Source organism: Apodemus sylvaticus, chromosome 15 (genome assembly GCF_947179515.1).
Source record: "Apodemus sylvaticus chromosome 15, mApoSyl1.1, whole genome shotgun sequence".
Classification (NCBI taxonomy): Eukaryota; Metazoa; Chordata; class Mammalia; order Rodentia; family Muridae; genus Apodemus; species Apodemus sylvaticus.
The window spans coordinates 22,651,303-22,672,591 of NC_067486.1; the positions used below are offsets into that span (position 1 = coordinate 22,651,303).

At 37.6% G+C, this 21,289-nt stretch overlaps 1 protein-coding gene across 1 annotated transcript in view; it reads left to right on the forward strand.

Moving 5' to 3' along the window:
* Positions 1-21,289, forward strand: part of Samsn1 (SAM domain, SH3 domain and nuclear localization signals 1) — a 48,365-nt gene that overhangs the window by 12,255 nt on the left and 14,821 nt on the right. Inside the window, exons 2-6 of the mRNA XM_052158074.1 lie at positions 9,045-9,116; positions 12,308-12,457; positions 15,428-15,557; positions 17,611-17,762; positions 20,553-20,759. Coding sequence (XP_052014034.1) covers positions 9,045-9,116; positions 12,308-12,457; positions 15,428-15,557; positions 17,611-17,762; positions 20,553-20,759 — 711 coding nt within the window. The remainder of the gene's footprint in view (positions 1-9,044; positions 9,117-12,307; positions 12,458-15,427; positions 15,558-17,610; positions 17,763-20,552; positions 20,760-21,289) is intronic.

The window sequence follows — 21,289 nt, forward strand, 5'->3', positions numbered from 1 at the left end:
ATCCTTTCATGCTAAAAGTCTTGGAAAGAACAGGAATTCAAGACCCATACCTAAACATAGTTAAAGCAATATATGGCAAGCTGATAGCCAACATCAAACTAAATGGAAAGAAACTTGAAGCAATCCCACTAAAATCAGGGACTAGACAAGGTTGCCCTCTCTCTCCATATCTTTTCAATATAGTACTTGAAGTTCTAGCTAGAGCAATTAGACAACATAAGGAGGTCAAAGGGATACAAATTGGAAAGGAAGAAGTCAAACTATCACTATTTGCAGATGATATGATAGTCTACTTAAGTGACTCAAAAAACTCCACCAGAGACCTCCTACAGCTGATAAACAACTTCAGCAAAGTGGCTGGTTATAAAATCAACTCAAGCAAATCAGTTGCCTTCCTATACTCAAAGGATAAGCAGGCTGAGAAAGAAGTTAGGGAAATGACACCCTTCACAATAGCCACAAACAATATAAAGTATCTTGGTGTTTCTCTAACCAAACAAGTGAAAGATCTATATGACAAGAACTTCAGGTCTCTGAAGAAGGAAATCAAAGAAAACCTCAGAAAATGGAAAAAATCTTCCATGTTCGTGGATTGGCAGGATTAATATAGTTAAAATGGCAATCTTGCCAAAAGCAATCTATGGATTCAATGCAATCCCCATCAAAATCCCAACTCAGTTCTTCAGAGTTAGAAAAAGCAATTCTCAAATTCATCTGGAATAACAAAAAATCCAGGATAGCTAAAACCATTCTCAACAGTAAAAGAATTTCTGGTGGAATCAGTATCCCAGACCTCAAGCAATACTACAGAGCAATAGTGCTTAAAACTGCATGGTATTGGCACAGTGACAGACAAGTGGACCAATGGAAAAGAATTGAAGACCCAGAAATGAATCCACACACCTATGGTCACTTGATCTTCGACAAAGGAGTGGAAAACATCCAGTGGAAAAATGATAGCCTTTTCAACAAGTGGTGCTGGTTCAATTGGAGGTCAGCATGCAGAAGAATGTGAATTGATCCATTCTTATCTCCTTGTACTAAGCTCAACTCCAAGTGGATCAAGGACTTCCACGTAAAACCAGACACATTGAAACTAATAGAAAAGAAACTGGGGAAAGCCCTTGAGGACATGGGCACAGGGGAAAAGTTCCTGAACAGAACACCAATAGCTTATGCTCTAATATCAAGAATTGACAAATGGGATCTCTTAAAATTACAAAGTTTCTGTAAGGCAAAGGATACTGTCAAAAGGACAAAATGCCAACCAACAAATTAGGAAAATATCTTCACCAACCCTACATCTGATAGAGGGCTAATAGCCAATATATACAAAGAACTCAAGAAGTTAGACCCCAGGGAACTAAATAACTCTATTAAAAAACGAGATACAGAGTTAAACAAAGAATTTTCACCTGAAGAAATTCAGATGGCCTAAAAGCACCTTAAGAAATGCTCAACATCATTAGTCATTAGGGAAATGCAAATCAAAACAACCCTGAGATTTCACCTCACACCAGTCAGAATGTCTAAGGCTCAAAACTCAGAAGACTCCCATGAAGAAGTATGGAGAGGGTCCTGATCCTGGAAAGGATTGATCTAGCATGGGAAGGGAATATAAGGACAGAGAAAAAGGAGGGAGGTGATTGGAGAAGGGATGGAGAGAAGAAGGTTTATGGGACATATGGGGAGGGGGGATCCGGGAAAGGGGAAATCATTTGGAATGTAAACAAAGAATATAGAAAATAAAAATATTAAAAAAAAAAACTCAGAAGACAGCAGGTGTTGGCGAGGATATGGAGAAAGAGGAACACTCCTCCACTGCAGGTAGGATTTCAAGCTGGTACAACCACTCTGGAAATCAGTCTGGCAGTTCCTCAGAAAACTGGACATGACACTTCCGGAGGACCCTGCTATACCTCTTCTGGGCAAATACCCAGAGGATTCCCCGGCATGCAATAAGGACACATGCTCCACTATGTACATAGCAGCCTTATTTATAATAGCCAGAAGCTGGAAAGAACCCAGATGTCCCTCAGTGGAGGAATGGATACAGAAAATGTGGTATATTTACACAATGGAATACTACTCAGAAATCACAAACAATGAATTCATGAAGTTTTTAGGCAAATGTTTGGAACTGGAAAATATCATCCTAAGGAGGTAACCCAACCACAAAAGAATACTCATGGAATGCAATCATTGATAAGTGGATATTAATTAGCCCAGAAGCTTTGACTACTGAAGACACAATTAGCATATCAAACAATTCCCATGAAGAAGGAAGAAGAGGGCCCTAATCCTGGAAAGGCTTGATCCAGCATTGTAGGGGAGTACCAGGACAGAGAAAAGGGAGGTGGAATGATTGGAGAATGGTTGGAGAGAAGAGGACTTATGGGGCATATGGGGAGGGGGGAATGGGGAATGGGGAAAACATTTGAAATGTAAACAAAGAATATAGAAAATAAAAAAAATATATCTATAAAAAAAAGAAATTTGAATCCTTATCCTTCACACAGCTTTTTCCTATTCCATGGTGCATAGAAACTAAGATTGGTAATAAGATAGTTGCTGAAGGCAATTTTGATCTTTGGGTAAGGGTGGTGGATAGGCTGCTACCTTGGCTACCTTGGCTCTGCGTGTCTTTCCTTCCTATGTCCGTCCTCCCAAGCACTATCTGTGTACTGTACCCACCATACAGACATGTGGTCAGGAACTCTTAAAACCTAGAAGAGACTTCTGAATATTTCTCAATGCAACGCCCTAAAAAGCTTTAAAAAAAACTATCCTTACTAATTTGTATAAAAAACCAATTTTAAGTTTGAGATATTATTGCCCATTCAGACAATAAAAAAATCTAATGAAATAAAAATGTTCCAAATGTAAAAAGATTAGCCATTAAAATTATTATGTCCATATGACAATAGTTTTTTCTGCAACATCTGAAGAGGAATTACAGTTTATATTAGTAACATTTAGTGTCTTCAGGAAGAATTTCTCAAATATAGTCATTACCCCATCGCCTTTTTTGTTATTTCATTATTTTTAAAGCAATATTACCTTTGGATTTGGTGATTTATAAGAGTACTTCAGTAAACAACAATAGAATCTCTTAGAATGAAAAAATGTTGAAGCAACTTAAACATTTGTTAAACATTGTTTTGATGTGAGATCATTTCATGTCTAAAGTTTTGATCATTTAAGGTAATATTCCACAGAATTAAGATTATAGGTATGGGCCTAGACATACATACATGATAGTATTATTAAGAATGAATACTTTTATGATCATATGTGTGGGGGCATGCATGCACTTACCAGCTTATCCATGTAGCTTCCCATGCATATATGGACCCATGCATGTGGGGCTAGAAAAGAGACTCTATTGTTCTTGGTAACAGCATCTGCCTCATTTGGGATAGGGTCTCTGGCCTGATTCTCACTCCTCAGCCTGGACTGGGTGGCCAGCAAGCACCAGGCACCCACCCTTCAGTCTGAGTTGCCTTTCTACCAGGCAGTAGTGTTAGTGTTGAAGGCATGAGCTTGCAGTTCTTGTTACTTTTTTAGCTTGAAGTTCCCTGACACCCCACAGACTGTCTTCCATTGACACCACATGATGCTGTGATTATTTAGCACTGAGGCAATCCTAACAGGTTATTTTAAGTGAGTTAAATGTGATTTTCACTCTCCAACATCTTAGCACCTGAGTCAGCTGGAACAATCAAATCCTCGAATGCTTTTGGATAAAGGGTGACAGACGGGTTGAGGTTTAACGTTTTATAATACAGTATTAATGGTGAACTCAAACGGAATTTTGATCGTGATAGTGGATATTAACAAATGTCTTATGAGTAATGTTTAGCTGTGAGAACTTGTTGGCAGGGAGTATATATAACTTCTAATTTGCCAGGATACTTCAAAATACTGTGGGTGTCTGATCCACATATGCAAATATTTTCTTTGAAATAGATTGACACTTCTACCAGTGCCTTGCTCAATTTTTAAAATTTATTATTTAATCCTTTTTTAAAGTCTGGACTTTATCCTGGTCCTCCCTCTGACAGCTCTGCATCCCATACCTCCTCCACCTGTCTCCACGAGGATGTCCTCATGCCCCCACCCCTACCCCACCAGAACTTCCACCTCCCTGAGGCCTCAAGTCTCTCAAGGGTTAGGTGCATCTTCTCTCACTGAGGCCACACCAGGCAGTCCTCTGCTGTATGTCTTGGGGGCCTCATATCAGCTGGTGGTTCAGTGTCTGAGAGATCTCATAGATCCAGGTTAGTTGAAACTGCTGGTCTTCTTATACGGTCTCCCTCATCCTAAAAGGAGGCCTATCCTGACTCCCCTGCAAAAGGCCTTGTTCAACTTTTATAGTTATAGTGTACAGAGACTTTATTTGACAACTCTATAAGTTGGTAGCTGGATACGAAAGAAAAGTAAGGTCACATTTCCTGGTTTTGGTCAAAAGCTTGATTCATACTTTTAAAAGACTCCACAGTTTTCTTTCATGTTCATATTACAGACAGGAAGTGGCTTAGGTAGCTTGCTCAGGTCCCTCACGCTGTCCCTGTCAGAGAACTAACCCTTTTCACAGCGGTGAATATGTTCCTACGTCTCTGTAGTAAGAGATGCACACAGGTAGTCAGGAGCTCTTTAAACAGAGAATTCCTCAGTATGGCTCCTCATATAGATTTTGAACATACCATCCATCCTTGTAAGCTTCAGGACATTTGATCTTCCAAATCCACTAAAAATGTTGGGTGTGGCACCACACCCAACACTGAGGAGGCAGGAGCTGAAGGATATCTGGAGCTTGCTGGTCAGTCAGTTCAGTCTGATTAGTGAGCACCAGGCCAGAGACAGAAGTGTGTTCTGGTTCTACCCTTTGCCCTGCCCCTGTGCCCACGCACATGTCTCCCCGTGCCCTCTGCCCTTCCCTTTGAATACCATCTCATTTGGGCTTTAGTCATGAAGACTATGTCCTGGTTGCTTCCCCTTCCGCAGACATTGATAGTTATTTTCTATATCCAGTATTATAGTAGAGATTGGCAAAATAGTAATTTTATAATTTCATCAATTTTAATAACTAGAATATATACATATTCAGAATAACTTCCCATGATCAATTGTTTAGTTAATTCTGAAATATATTTCATTCAGAAAGGTCAGATTATTGTTTTTTTATTTTTGTTTGTTCTCAGAATACAGCTATTGTATTTCCCAAGACAAATAATGATATTTCTCCCCCACATGATGCTAAATCAATGAATTCTGACATGTTAAGATATACTGAAATTATTTTCCTGTATATTACGTGTACTACTTCCATTAAAAGTAAAATAGCATGCTTTGGGCTACAATCTATCCAAACACTCAAAACCTTCAGTATAGCCCCTTAGCTATTTGGAAGGTGTGTCTGTGCTCAGACAAAGCACCAGGCATAAAGTTGTATGCATAAAATCTAATTTGTGAGCTAGAATTGACACAAAACTGGGTTGTCATTGTTCTAGACCTTTATATATGTGAGTGCAGCTAGGAACAGAATGTTTTTAGAAGTGGGTTGGGAAAATCTAATGGTGCTTTCCATTGGTATTTAAGACTGTGGGGTTTATTTAAGCATTTTGTTTTATATCTGCAATGACTTTATTTTATTCTGATAATCTTGAATGGTAATGGCATTGTTACTGATTTTAATCGTTTTCAGTGTTTTCATATGTACCAATCCTATTAACCACGATGATGGCAAATGTTTAAGAGTTAGTTTGCCACCCTATTTGGCCCTTGCAATATTTCTGTGTACAGATTGCCAAGTTACTTTGTTTTAAAATGACTTGTAATACGTTTTCCCTTAAGCAATCAACTCAATTTAAAGTTAGGTAGATGTGTTTCATTTGGATGTTAAAGTTTAGGGACTTATATTTGGAATGAATTTGGGAAACTGTTACACAGTTTTGTATTCAAATCTGTGAAACAACACATATTCAGAGAGACGTATTTTCTTACTGCCATGCCTGATCACTTGTTTTCACTTGCATCTCTTTGAAAGAAAGCCTGCTTTTGCCTTCAGGAGACATGCAGAATATTTTCTCACTTACATAAATGGTCACTTGTTCTGCACACAATTCTCTGTTTTGTGTTATTAGTTTTACTACATGCTAGCGAGTTCAATTTCCATTGAATTAGGGAAAAACACATTTCAGTGTTTTTTAATTTATACATACATACACAATGCATATATATATATATATATATATATATATACATTCTACTCATCCTCTTGATGGATGTTGGGGTTTACAGGATTCTGGATAAAATATTACAATGAATGTATAGTAATTCATATCTTGATATACTCATATGTTAGCATATTTGGATGTTAGTCTGGCATCGAAATTTAGAAATATGATTGCTATGACAAAATACAAATATATATGAAAACTTACCAGATGTTGCCAAATTTCCCTCCACAGATGTTGTGCCATTTTACAAGTGATTTACGGAACATAATTGAAGGGTTGTATACTTCATTTGGCTGGGGCAGAGCTGGGATTGAACGTAGAGCCTTGCCCATACTTGCCAAGTATGTGTTCTGTTTTTGAGCTACACGCCAAGCCCTTGTATATACTTCCACAACATGTAAAGGGCAATCACGATCTAAAGCCACCATTATCAAATATTGCCTACAGTTTGAATTGCTTTTTTATTCAAGCTGATTTTCCCAGAAACAGTTTTTGTTGTTGTTCAAGTAATTGATCTTGACCAGAGCCTCTATCAACAGCTAGTGTCTGCAAAATGATCACACTGTACACATTTGTGAATATTCAAACATATTCTCTTTCATTAAGGACTACTATGTAGGAAGCAGGATTTGCTTCCTCATAATTCACCTTTTCACCATAAATTTTGACAGTAGAAATTATAAATCCATTTTTTGTCCATACCTCATAGTAGACATTAACTCTTTTCTGACATAAGCTATAACCTATAAATATATTATGAAACCATCTTCTCGGAAAGTAACTAACTTTTAGAGTGGATAATGAAATATGGTAAGTGCCCTTTTACATAAGAACTGAAAGTTGTTTCTTAAGAGTATCTCAGGGTGGGCAGACTGACTCCCTGGCCTTTAGATTGTTGAGGAATTAGTGTAAATAGGACTGACAAGATCCAAAGTAGTAGGTTTTTATCTTTAAAAAAATCACTATTCCCATATCTGCTTTTCTTTCTTGGCATAATGGGGGAAGAATTAATTTTAAGAGGCGGTGGGTATTGATTACTTAATAGCACAATATAGTGTAGAGAAATACTGAAGAAAATCTATTCTGTGCCCTCCCATGAAATAGACCCCGTTATCCAGCAGTGGGAAGCATTCTGTACCTCATTAATATGTAATAGGCACCATCCATTGGGCTGCATATAGGTTCCTGAGGCCCAGGTTATAATAGTCCTTAAGAATCTCCTATGTCTACCACACAGTAATAAGTGTCCTTGATGGATCCATTTGTAAGCAGGTCAATAGCTTTCCTCACTTCCCTCTGATCTTCAAGTCTTGATGGCCGGAGGGAAAATGTCCAGTGGGCAAGGTAAAGTGGGTTAATCTCCAGTTTGGGACGCTCTGTCTGAGATGACTTGGTATTTTCCACTATGGAACACAATTTCAGCTAACTTGTCTCTACTCTCACTACAAGCAAGATGAGCTGTGAGCTAGTTGAGCAAGGGAGGCGAGTCAGCCAAGGGCAAGTTATCTATGGCAGCCATAATTCTTGGAACAATGTTCTAGAGCACAGTGTCTGATAAGCTAGCTACACGTCACAAGTCCAGGGTCTTCTTACATCAGTTCATTTTATAAGAGAAATACCATATTGTAATGGCAGTTGGTGATGAGAGACATGTCTAAGAATGATCCAAGGATAAAGCTTCTCTGGCAAAGAATTTTTGAAGTGAGAGACAAGTTCTGAGTGGACAATAACAGATTCTACAGACTACTGACTACAGCCATCACCCTCCCCCTTTTTTCAAATTGCTAGGTTACTTTTTCAGTAAAATCTATCAATTTCTAAAACATATTATTTTGAATGAGGTACAATACTTAGGACAAGCTATCTTCTTTGGATTTTTAGGTACACACACACACACACACACACACACACAGACACACAGGATCAGATACTGACCACCCTAAACAATGAATACAATTAAATAGATAGTGAGAAAGTCAATTTTTTGACTCAGTGATTTTGAAGAATTTTGAAAAATGATTCAGGAGAGCCATTTAACTTTGAGGCTTCTCAAGTTTATTTATAATTACCTACCTAGACTGAGTCCCATAAGAATAATCTGACATTATAACACTAGGGGTGTAGGAAACTTCACTGCACAATGGGGAGAGGGAGTAGGAGCTCATTGTCAGTCCATGTGGAATGAAGGGACTCAGCCTGCCTCTCCATCTTGCACAGTGCATGCCTGCATATTCAGTTTATTAATAGCTCCACATGTATGCATTTCTTTCTGATAACCAACAGAGAATTTAAAGCTAACAAGAGTATATTAGTGAGAAGTGCACTTGGACTAGTTTTGTTTTTCAGTAAGCTTAACTTAGGAAGCAGAAGAACAATTTCTCAGACCCTTGTTTAATTTCATGGTTGCATTTTACTGGTTGCCCAGATTGTTGGTAAATACTGCCTGACCTTTCCTAGTGCAAATGAGTTAATGTTTAGCTTACCTAAGGAAGGCTCAGTTTACAATCTTTACAGGCTTCAGCTGCTTGGGTCAAGAGCCTAAGTAATACTGTGAATGATTTTTTTTTTTAAATAACTATGGTCTTAACCACTATTACACAAATCAAAGGAAGATATTTTAGAAATTTTTAGTATAAAATATGAATAATAAATATTTATATATTCAATGCCTTTTGATAGCCTAGAGGACTTTTCATAGCCTTCCATATTCAAAAGGCATTTCTGGGAAGCTATAATAAATTTATTGCTTTCAGTTGTGAAAGTCACAAACCTTAAGTTTCTTTTCCTTTCTCAATTTTACAGCGCAGCAGCAGTTTTGGGAATTTCGATCGTTTTCGGAATAATTCCGTATCAAAGTCTGATGACTCAATCGAGGTTGGTATTTTATTTCATCTTCATGAATATTATGATAATATATTATAAAAGTTTATAATGTAAAAGGGTACTATTATTTTTCTGAGTTAGGTGAGGAAATGAAGTGCATTTTTCAAGTCATGTAAACTTACACAGAATTTTGAAATAGATGAACAAATATTGAGGGCCTAGCACCGTGCTGGGCATTAAGGTAAACGAGCTATTTAAAAAGCTTACTCACTGTTTGGGCAGAAGAAGAATTTCAAGTTAGTTATAATTTGAAGATAGTTATAATTCAAAGTGACATTGACAGTTCCAAGTCCCCTGAGCATTTCCATGCTGAAGCAGTAGGCATGCCAGGCTGATAGCATGCATGCTCAGTGGGCAAGTGGCCGTGATGGTCATTCTGGTAAGAGGAGCATGCTGCTATAGCACTGAACTCTGTCACTTCTAGTGTATACAGTAAATGTCTTACTGCGTACCACAACATGCATATTTGTAAACTAAACACGCTTTGTTTAAGTGTACTTTAACATTAAATTTTGTATATAATAAAAATAGCAGCACCAATGACAGCTATATTTAATGGAGTGCTTGTCATGAACAAAGTCTAGTGTTACCAATTTGCTTATCTAATTAGGAACTATTGGTATTTCCATTTATGTTGAAGAAATATCTGTGTTCACTGATCATAATTCCTTTTCTACTACAGAGTTATCAAATGCTGAAGGCAGAACTTTACCTCTCTGTAACCACACACTGCTGTATTCTGCTGCTATTTAGTTTTTAACAAACCTATGAAAGTATCTCAGGTTCGTTCACTGCTGATGGAATAAGTTCTAGTGGTTTTGTAATTTGTTAAAGCACTTAGCAGAGCTGGTAAGGTAGTTTCTCATTTTTTAGAAACCCAGTATCAATTCTTCATCCTTTTCACAGTTACCTGCACAATGGCAGGGTTTCTGTCAGGAACTCCGGAGTATTGTTGTCAAGGAAGATGGAAATACCTACTTCATAATGCGCAGAGACTGGAAGCAATAGCCAATAGCACTTTAAAAGATCATGACAACAGAGCTGTAGATTCTACACAGAAAATGCCGTTCAGGCTATGGAGAACTTCACAGAAAAAAAAAGTAATTCAAAGTATATAAGACAGTTTCTCTGAAGTTTCTATAAACAAGGATAGGAAAACCAAGCAGTATTTGTATTGCATTACTTGACGCTTCAATAATAGTATCAATATCAGTTGTAACTGAATGGCATTTATTTCAGTTGATAAAATAAGTTTAAAGTTAAAACTAAGTTTAAACCCAGGAAAGAGGAAAGAAAAGGCCAAATACATTTTTAAAGAGCTTCCCAATTCTTTTTTATTCTGATATTTTGAATTAAGCAAAGTCTCTTTGCCTTTGTAACCTTGAATGTAAAAATTAATAATGTGCAATGAGGGTTTAAATTGGCTGTCCATTCATATTTATCATACGCAATTTGGGGCAAGATATGAGGCAAAATATAATATTGATTAATAATGATGTTAACTATGTGCTTAAACTCTCATATTAAAATATTCATGCTCAGTAAACAGAAGTTTCCCGTCCTTTTTTGTGTTCGGGTGTGAATGACTGTTCACCTGTCAAGCATGGTAAGCAGTATTCATGCAGACGACCTTCACAGGTCCTTGCTTCCACATCTGAGGTCTCAAGAACATCTAATCCAAATATGTCTTCCAGTGGAGGTGGAAAAACTGTCTTAAATTTCTACATCAAGAATTTCATTTCTTCAAAGGTTACTGAGGACCAGTTAATGTGCCTGGAGATATCCCTGAGACTAGAATGAAGTACATAGAGGAAGCCTTTACTCTGTGATGGTCATTAAATGAGCAAATACTGTCAAATAAAATAAGAGCAGAGATGAATACTCAGGTAAAAGGAACAAGAAGTGTGGACAAGCATGGCGAGTGACCAGTCAGATGACTTCTTTCGTGTAGTATGTGTTAAATGGAAACTTGGACAACTTAGAAAATACATTTGTGGCTATCTAAGGAAGCCAACACAAAAGCAAACCTAAACCTTCATGATAAGAAGATGAAAGCAAAGAGATGCATCATCATGACCATATTTGATCACCATTTCTTTCAATCTTACTATACATCTGTGAGTCAGAATCGCCACAAATGACTTGAAGTAACTGTCCTCAAACACTGTGTTTTTTTAAAATGCTGCTTTGAAATCTGATAAGTAGTGAAGAATAAGTTCTTAAAGATATGTTCGTTATATCATATAAATTCTATATGACATAAACACATATTTTAGAAACATAATATTGATTTAAGATAATGTTAATTATGTCATTAAACTTTAATATTAAAGCATTTAAGATCGCCACCAAGAAGTTTTCCATCATAAATTGTACTATGTCTTTTATGTTATACTGTTGAGTTTTGCAAGGAAACACCAATACTTATATTTTATTCTGAGTCAGAGGAGAAATCAGTTTTAGGAAGATTGCTAAGGAGTACCAGGTAACAATAACCCAAATAAAAGACTTAATTAGTACTATGTTTGCAATATATGGACGTATTTCTTTATTAATGAATTGAGCCAAGTAATATTTACTATTACCTAAAGTGAAAATGGGTATCCATGTACATTGCATAAAGACACTGTAGAATTCAACTGATTTAATTGACTTGTCAACCTCTTTAAAACTAACTTTGAGCATGCCAATCTGATTGAGACCCAGCAGGCTATTCTAACATTCTTCCCTCACAGATGGGTGTTAAAGGCCTTTCTAATCCTTCCATTAAGTGTTCTCCAGTCTACAGATCTGTAATCACAGGATGCCTGACGGTTACTGGTTACTTCTGTTTTGTTTATCTCAAAGAAGAAAACTAAAGTGGTTGTTTAATAGAGCTATTAAACCATAAATGCACAAAGAATTTCACTTGTAAAGATGAGAACTTTCAGCAAAGTTATGCACGCACCCAGTTGGACAATATGTGTTCTACCCAGTGAGTATACTGCACAAGAACAAAAAATTCCAGGATGGATTCTCCCTAAAGAGGTTATCAATCAATGCTCTTTGGGTTGGACACAGAGCTCAGATGTAGCTAGAACCTTGCCTAACCTGTGACATACTGAGCACTGAAAAACCCTTGACTCAAATACATGATCCTTTCTTCTTTACTATCTTGACTTTTGTAAAACATTCTCTACCAGGTCCATGACAGGGAATTGACAAATGGAAGTGAAGGACAAAGCAAGACTTCAAGCAATGGAGGAAGTCTAGGTAAAAAAGTGAGGGCAATTTCATGGACAATGAAGAAAAAAGTAGGAAAGAAATACATCAAAGCTCTCTCTGAGGAAAAAGTAAGTATATTTTGTCATATATACATATATACATACACACAACACATGCACACGCACGCACACATGCACACACACATGTGTGCGTGTGTGTGTGTGTGTGTGTTAAAAATATTCAGTAGGCTCTTCCGCTAGACCTATATTGTTTGGTGTTTTATGAAGCACTTTGACATTTTTTTCTTCATCTATCATGCCCATAAGTTTTGTAGTTATTTTTAAAAAGTGACTGTGCACATGAGTACCATGAAGTGGTACAGATATCAAAGAACAACTTTACACAGACTATTCTCTTTGTATCTTTGCACAAGTTCCTTGGATTGAATTCAAGTCCTTGGCACAGCAAGCGCCTTTATGCTGAGCCATTTGGATGGCCCAGTTCCATGATTATTAAAGCATCACTACTCACATTTTAAAAGAAGATAAAGAACACTGTGAATTCTTTCTTCTACTCTGAACATTAACCATTCACAATATCCTCCTGCTTGTAATATCCAAAGAATAATTAAAACTCTAAGTGTTTTATTCAAACTAAACCTGATTTAGACTAAGGCACTCACCTCCCCAGCCTGCCTCACCACATTAACCACTTATGTCATTTCTATTATCTCTCTAATATGATCCAGTCTGGACAAGAGAACCTGAAGTGATGTCTGAAAAGAGGGATCAGAACATATTGGAACCCAGAGTAAAATGTCGGAATATCTTGTTTAAAAAAAAAATCCCTTTACTATAGAGCAGTGAAGCTAGTCCTCTTTTAGAATTGACTTCCAATAATAAAAAAAACACCAAGGCTTACCAAGAGCAAAATGCCTGTGAGCTCTAAGAAGGGCAAGTGCAGAGGGCAAGGGTTGCCATGACAAAGCTAGGCTGGCAGTTATAAAGTCAGTCCACTTCTCAGAACATTTTGGCAGATGTGTGGGGGAATTCTTGAACCAAAGCTTCCCACTAGTATCACCTTGCTTTTTAGCAGAATAGGCACATATACTACTTACATGTTTTCTGCCCCCAAGCCAGTACAAGGTCTGGCTTCCATGCAAAGTCACAGATAGATGTGAAGGGGAATGATCAGAACTGCTTGGGTGTATTAGTCATATTTCTGTTGCTAACGACATAACACAGTAGACTGATAATTCACGAAAAGCCTTGTTTTGGTCATGGTTATGGTCCAACGGAAGGGATCATATCTCATGTTATTCTATTTGGTGGTAAGGTTTCAGGACAGCAGAAGATGCCATGCAATGACAAATACAGAATGTGTAGAGATGTGTTAGTGTCTACCACTTTGCTAGTAAATCCACCAATCCCAGTCATTGGAGTTTCTGTTATGATGACCGCATCCAATCACAATCACCTCCCAAAGGCCCTGCCTCAAAACATTGAAGTCAGATTGTTCCCTTTTATGATACTGCACAGTGGAAACTGATTACACATGGGAGTTTTTGGAGATGACAGACAAAATGGAATCCTAACAATCAGTCTCTAACCCCCAAGGCTCTCGTGCTTCTCACAATACCCATGACAGTAAGATGCCATCCCAGGGCCGTCCAGGTGTCACCTTTCCGTGGCCAGCAGAGTGCTTGCTCTAGGATGCTCTTCATTCCCTGCTTAGAGAGTTACTATGCAACTATGTTACTATGTAACGCCTCCCTTCTTTTTACTACACTGCCCTGTGTATCAACCGTAATTGTAAGTTCAGGTTTATTCTTATCTTTCCTTTTGCTTAGACAAGTGTCTTTAGAAGAAAATGTGAGTTCTATTTTCTCATAATTGAGGTCAATTATTATATTATAAAAGAGTATCTTTATACATTTTCAGGTGGATTCTGGGGAGTTTTTATCTTACAGTTGAAGTCTCTGGAATTCAATTCTCCTAAGTCAACTAACTCCCTCATCCTTGTTTGATTTACTAGTTTTCTTACAGTCTACAGTCCATCTCCTTCACAGCACATATATGTATCACACTAACATTCTATGTACTGTTATACTATTATTATAATTTCCGACTACTTTAAAGAAACAAAAAGTATAGCTTATACAATATGCACAGTCCATTTAGACTAGAACATAATTGGTTGGAAACAAAGTACTTTTACTCTGTTATCTTGTTTATTAATGTAGCCACAAATTTTAGAAAGGTTGCAAGTACCTAGGCTGTGCTTTAGAACCTTTCCCTGAATGACTCAAAGAAGAATAGATAAAAGCAGAGAATCAAACTAAACCTATGTATATTAAAACTTTTATCAATGCTCAGTAAAGCTCAAAAATAAGACTATTGAATTACATTGTGATGGGTATTAAGAAATTCATAGGGTTTTGTCCAAACTTTCTAAAAATGGAAAACATTTGAGATGTTTTCAAGGAAATGTAATTTGTTTTGAAATTGTCTGTCTTTTCTAATTTTATGCAAGATTTGGTTTTCACTTGACTAGGTGGCAAGCACAGTGTGAGATTTGTAAAGCTCCTTAGATAAGGCTGACTTTAGAATTGCAAAGTGAGCATGTTTTATTCATATCTAGTGATCTGGTAGCGTGCAAATAACTGACATGAAACAAATGTGCAGAGTTTAAAGCTGTGGTATCAGATCTCAAAGGATTAGTAATGGTGGCAAACAGATAAGGAGAACATGAAAAGTAACTGCACTTTAGCAGAAAAGGCATTCATGCCAACACATCTAACATTTCTGATTAAGTACTCTTGATATGATATTCATCTTTATTTGCAAAAAATAGACCATTATAATTGCAGTTGAATTCCACAATAAGCAATGTCTCATCTAGAAAATTTTCCCAAGTATCCTCTAAACTGTTTCCCTAGAAAAGGAACTGAAGATTAATGACTCTTATATTTTATGCTGATGTATTCATGAGTGTTTTATTGTTTAAATGTGTCTTGCTTGTTGAGTCAGTGCACACCGTGAACTTCTCCATGGAAATTTGATCTGCACACTTAACCTCTAATACATTTTCTCCTGAAGGAGGAGGAAAGTGGAGAGGAAACCCTCCAGTATCGGAACAGTGACCCCGTGATTGGAACACACACAGGGAAGATCTCGCTCAAAGCCAGTGACTCTATGGACAGTCTTTACAGTGGGCAGAGTTCCTCAAGTAAGGCTCATGAGTAAGAGGTGTCACCGCAGACATGGAGCCTGGGATACGCTAATTGAAAACAGTGAATGATCACTCTGAGATTGCCTATCAAATTAGAAACAAAGATCCAGATACTTGATAATAGAGAAGTTGGAAAGGTTAGAACATTGAATACACACAGACTTACCAGTGATTGCGATACAGAGCACAGCATATTTCTGATCCTCTAGCCTACAGGGTTCTTGGGAAATGCCTCAAAAAGTTGTGTTAGGTAATAAAATCTGATGCCAAAATTGTGTGCTCTGAAAACCTAGTATTATCTTGATCCGAAAGACATAAGATTATTTGAAAGAGAGAAGTAGAAGTCTGTTCTTTACTTTCCTTTCATGGGCCTTCTTTGATTTTTCCTTTTGGTTTTTGTCCCTCCTTTCCTCCCTCTCTCATTCCCCCACCCCTCCTCTTCTCCATTCTCTTCATTCCTGTCTGTCTGTCTGTCTGTCTGTCTGTCTCTCTCTCTCTCTCTCTCTCTCTCTCTCTCTCTCTCTCTCTCACACACACACACACACACACTTTCTCTCTCTTAATTCTCTACTTTTCTGCTAAGTACAGGGCATTTGCCTCAATTCTGTCATTTCCACTTACTGTGAGTAAGGAGAGACTGAAGCAGTTAATAAGACTGTGGGAGAGATATCACCAGTGGGTGGGAAAGGAGATTAGCAGGAACTGTAAGGAGTGTGGAATCAACTCTGATATTGGTCTAAGAAGGACATTACTCAACATCAGTTACATTTCTTGCTACGATGGTTACAAGAAAGACCTAAGAGTGCTGGTGCCTTATATCTTTTATATAAATAAACTGTTATCTATCCTCCAGTCCAGTCTCTTCAGGACTTTGAAATGTCACTGCAAAGGTTATTTTCTGCTTGTCTTTAAGTCAACTGCTTCTGTTATTCAAAGATGTCTCACAAAGAGCAGATGATTTGAATATTCTCAATTTTCTTCATATTAGCTAAAGAACAGCTATTTTTGATAAAAGCTAATGCAGAGGCTTTGAAGGATGTTTTGGTGTGTGTGTGTGTGTGTGTGAGAGAGAGAGAGAGAGAGAGAGAGAGATTCAGATTTCATAAGTATCCAGTTCTGCTAAAAGTTTTCAAATTCAAGGTTATGATACTGAATGGGAGAAGAATTGTATTATCCCACGATACACTGCGAAGCCAGCACCCACACTTCATCCAGAAGGGAGGCATGGGGGAGGTAGTGTTTAACTTACATGCTACATTTCTCTTCACCCTCAATGCGGAACCTACAGGACTTTTGCCTTATTTCAAAATCCATGTTAGTGAAACTACAGCTTTTGCCTCCTAGAGCAGCAAAAGGTCAGCCTGAAGGAGGAAGTGGGGAGACCACGAGTGTGTGTGGAGGGGAGCAGCCAGGCACGTTCACTGCTAACAGACTTGACATTACAGATGGGAGGCAAAGTGGAGGAAAACAGAATGTTCTCTCTGTTTGCTTTGCTCATTTTTGATTTTTCTCACCTGAAGTTCAAGATCAGAAAAGAAGGGACCAGAAAATAAGCACTCAGGCAGTTTAGGATAATTTGGAGGTTCACACTTTTGGGCAAAGAACCTCTCTACCCCTGTGGCAAACAAGCTGTCACCTTTTATAGGCAAAGATGTTTCTTTCACATGGCCTTTGGTATACAGTAAGAATTCTGGGAAAGACTTTTATTACAATTACCTAAGTTGTATAGTACATTGTTTTCAATTCTGAAATTATCTGTCAAGGTCAAAGTTCGTCTGTTGCTCCAACTTAGCAAGTGGACATTGTTTAATGTTCTCTGAGACAGATCAGATCCAAATGAGGAGATCTTTCAAAATGAGATGGTATTGGAATAAAGAATAGCGAGAGTATTCAGACTGGTGAGAAAGCATCAAACCCAGCTCAGAAGAGAGGGTGCCCAAGGGGATGTGCCTGAGAGCTACATATGGCTAACATCTGTTGCTCTAGTTTGAGGCAATGGTATAGGAAGCTAAAAACCTTGGATACAAACTGTTCACCTTTCCTTAATCAGGTGGAGTAACAAGCTGTTCAGAGGGAACAAGTAATCGGGACAGCTTTCGACTGGATGATGACAGCCCCTACTCAGGACCATTTTGCGGCCGCGCCAGAGTGCACACAGACTTCACACCAAGTCCCTATGACACTGACTCCCTTAAAATCAAGGTGGGCCAACATACATATGCTTGCTGGTTTGTCAAACACTAGTTGCATGATATACTTCAGGGACTGAAGGCAGTTGGCAGGAAGGATGTATGTTCTTCCCATACAGTAAGTTGGATTGCTCACAGCGGGGAAGAGTTGGAACTTAGCATGAACTGGGGTGCAAACCATCCTTCTACTGTGACCATTAGTATGAGATAATGCAAATTCAGAGTCTGTGGGGGGAGAGATCGATTGTCTGCAGTTTTCTGAACTCTGCAACTCTTAGAAGTAGCCAGCTAGATACGCACACCAGATTCATACTAGAGTAAAAATAATGGAGCAAAAGAGAGGAGAGAAGACAGAATGATCTAGCAGGAACCCAACAGAGCAAAAGCTGGGGGAACCAGGTTTGGCTAGTTCTTCCTATGTGAGTTGCCATGGAAACCAGAACTTTTTTCCCTAATGATGACCCTTTCCTAAATTTCTTCTTAAAACAAATTACCCTCAACTTTGAGGCTTCAAATAACACATATTTATTCAATCCCAGCTTTTTCAGGTCAGAAACCTAGGTATGTATGGCTTACCTGTTTTCTGTACAATGATATTTCTGACTTAAATCAGGCCGCCAAATTAAACTGTGATATCCCCTGAGACATGACATCCTTCTTTAAGGTCCCATGATGTTGGTAGAATACAGTCTCTCATATCTCCCTATGAAATTACATCCATGTGGCACTGAGGTGATTCTTAGGAGCTCTCAGAGTACATGATAAAGATCCCACAGTTATCACTTGGGGGAAACTGACTGAGTCTTTGTCTGGATCAGTTGCAAGCTTTGATAAAATGTGTAAGTTTAAAAGATATGAAATACAAGACCTTGAAGTTAAACATGATAGGAAAGGCCCAGTAAACTCTTACCACTTCTAGGAACTCATTAGTGCTTCTGGGGAGTTTGCTGATCTCCTTGATGGATTGTATCTGGTCTGACATTTCATTCTCTCAAGAAATGCCAAGACCCACACCCAAATATACAGACATACTATCCCAAATTAGAGAGACCGTCTTTCAATCACACTCTATTCTAAATGGCTAGAACAAATAAAATTGTGTTTTACATCAATTATACATTCACAGACCAGTAGAATAATATATATTTATGTATAGCTTTAAGGCTAGAGCCTTAAAAGCAGCAAATATTGGTATTGATCACATCTTTGGGGATATAAAGTTATATCTCAAATGTGTAATTATGACTCTTGTAAATAGGCACTTATTTTCCCAGAAATAAAATTTTTTTCATAAAGAAATATTCCCAGGAATTTTTTTTACTGTTTCAAATAACTGCAGCCTGTAGTCAAATATAGTTTTAGATATAAACATACAAAACGCTAGTTGGTTTGGCCACATCAATGTGCCTAGTTCATGTTTCTATGAAAATATAAAAGTGATGATGATTTTTTTGGAGGGGGTCTACATTTTGGGGAAACCCAGTGAGGTCACCATGTTACCTGGAAAATCAGGGTCCTTGCATGGAGTCTCCTTAATAAAATAATTTAAGAAGGGAGTCAAAATTAAGGGAAATTTTATTATAATTTACAAAGAATAAACACAGGGCAGCAAGCTATAGGTTTCAGCAGCTACAAGGAAGAGGAGGAAGAAGAGGAACATAGAAAGACACACCCTTTGAGTTAGCTCTGTGGAGAGGTCACCCATAAGGCAGACAAGCAACTGAGAAGTAGTGATAGATATAAGGGAAAGAGTGAAGCCAAGTGTTAGAAAAAAACACTTAGGGAAGTGATGGGAAGGTGGAAAGGTAGAGCTATGCTTTCCTAAGTAACTCAGACCGACCTGGACAATTGTCTGCAGCCCTGTTCTAGGGTTGACGACTCAGGGAAGTCAGAGTTGTCAGAGTACCCTAGCTCATTAGAGAGCTCATTATTCCTTTTTCCCTGGAGTATGGCTTAAGATCAACCCACTTCCCAAGGGTGGTCCTTGGGCTAATTGGTCAGACCAAATAGATTCATTCTTTTATATTTTGAATAGATCGGAATGTTAGGAGTCCACCCCGACCAGAGAACTATCTTTCCCTGTGGGTCCCCACCGATCACAGCTCAGTGCAGCTGTGACATGTATGGAAGAGTGCCATCAAGAACCAAGCAGCACACCTGGCCAAATGAATCCTTCTGTTACATATTCAGTAAATCTTACACTTTCATTACTTTATGTGGAGAAAACAGTCTACATGGACTTATTTTGTACTGCAAATGTGTTGTGTCATGTGAGCTAAAACCATGGACAGAGTCTACCGTTTCTTTCTTCCCTGCCTCCCCTTTTAGAGGGCGCATTGAATGATGCTTTCATGCTTTAGTCCTATATTGATTGTGGAAGTTAGAATAAAGACTGACCCTATCCTTAACTTCATTTAGGCTCTTGAGAACTCATATAATATCACTGTTTCTATTCCTGTAATGCTTAAAGCAATAATCTGATACCTCATGCTTTTTACCTAGCAAATATATAATAAGCAGGATATAACAGTATACATTTAATATATCATGTATATTGTTCTACAAATGTAAGTTAGTGAGTTAATATAAGGTCAAGAAAAGCATCTTCAAGCTTTCTGGTGTTTTCTTCATTCCATAGTGAAAACTGTCTTGAAGAAGTGAACTCACATGGATTTCTGAAATCTTTGTAGATTTTTTGCACATTACCCTTGTTTCTCTTTGTTCCAACAGTTCCCTTCTTTTTACATGTTATTAGAGTCTGACGATGCTTCAGAATTTGATTTGTATTTGTCTTCATTCCTAGAAAGGAGACATCATAGACATTATCTGCAAAACTCCAATGGGAATGTGGACAGGTATGCTGAACAATAAAGTGGGGAACTTCAAATTTATTTATGTGGATGTTATCTCAGAAGAGGAAGCAGCTCCTAAGAAAATAAAGGTCCGCAGAAGCAGTAGAAGAGAGAACCCCCAGAACCTCCAGGAGTTCTTGAAGAGGATTCACCTTCAGGTTAGTAAACATTTGGTCTGTTTGGTTTTATTGCAAAGGGGATAGAATAGTGGAGAAGGGTGGGCCATTATTTAACACAGGGTTGTTAAAAATACAAGATTTACAGCACGGGAAAACCAGATTTTTTAGAACAGCTCTTATTTTTCCTTTATTACTTTTATTATGCATGGAGAGGACTTGATGTAGCACCTTTTGTACTAAACCCTAAAGTTACTTAGCAGCCAGTGACAATAGAAATTAGTGTAAAGAAATGGGAATGAAAAAACTATATATATATATATATATATATATATATTATATATATATATATATATTATATGTATGTATGTATGTATATATACATACACTCACACACACAAATGAGAATATATATCATGTATTATTCCTATATATGATAGATCATGAAAAATGTTGATGTGAGAATGATTAAGAGAATAAGAAGAATATAGTGACTGAGAAGAAAAATGACAAAAAGGTCAAATTATTACATAGAAAGATCAAAATGAAGTAGAAAGAAAATTACTACAAAT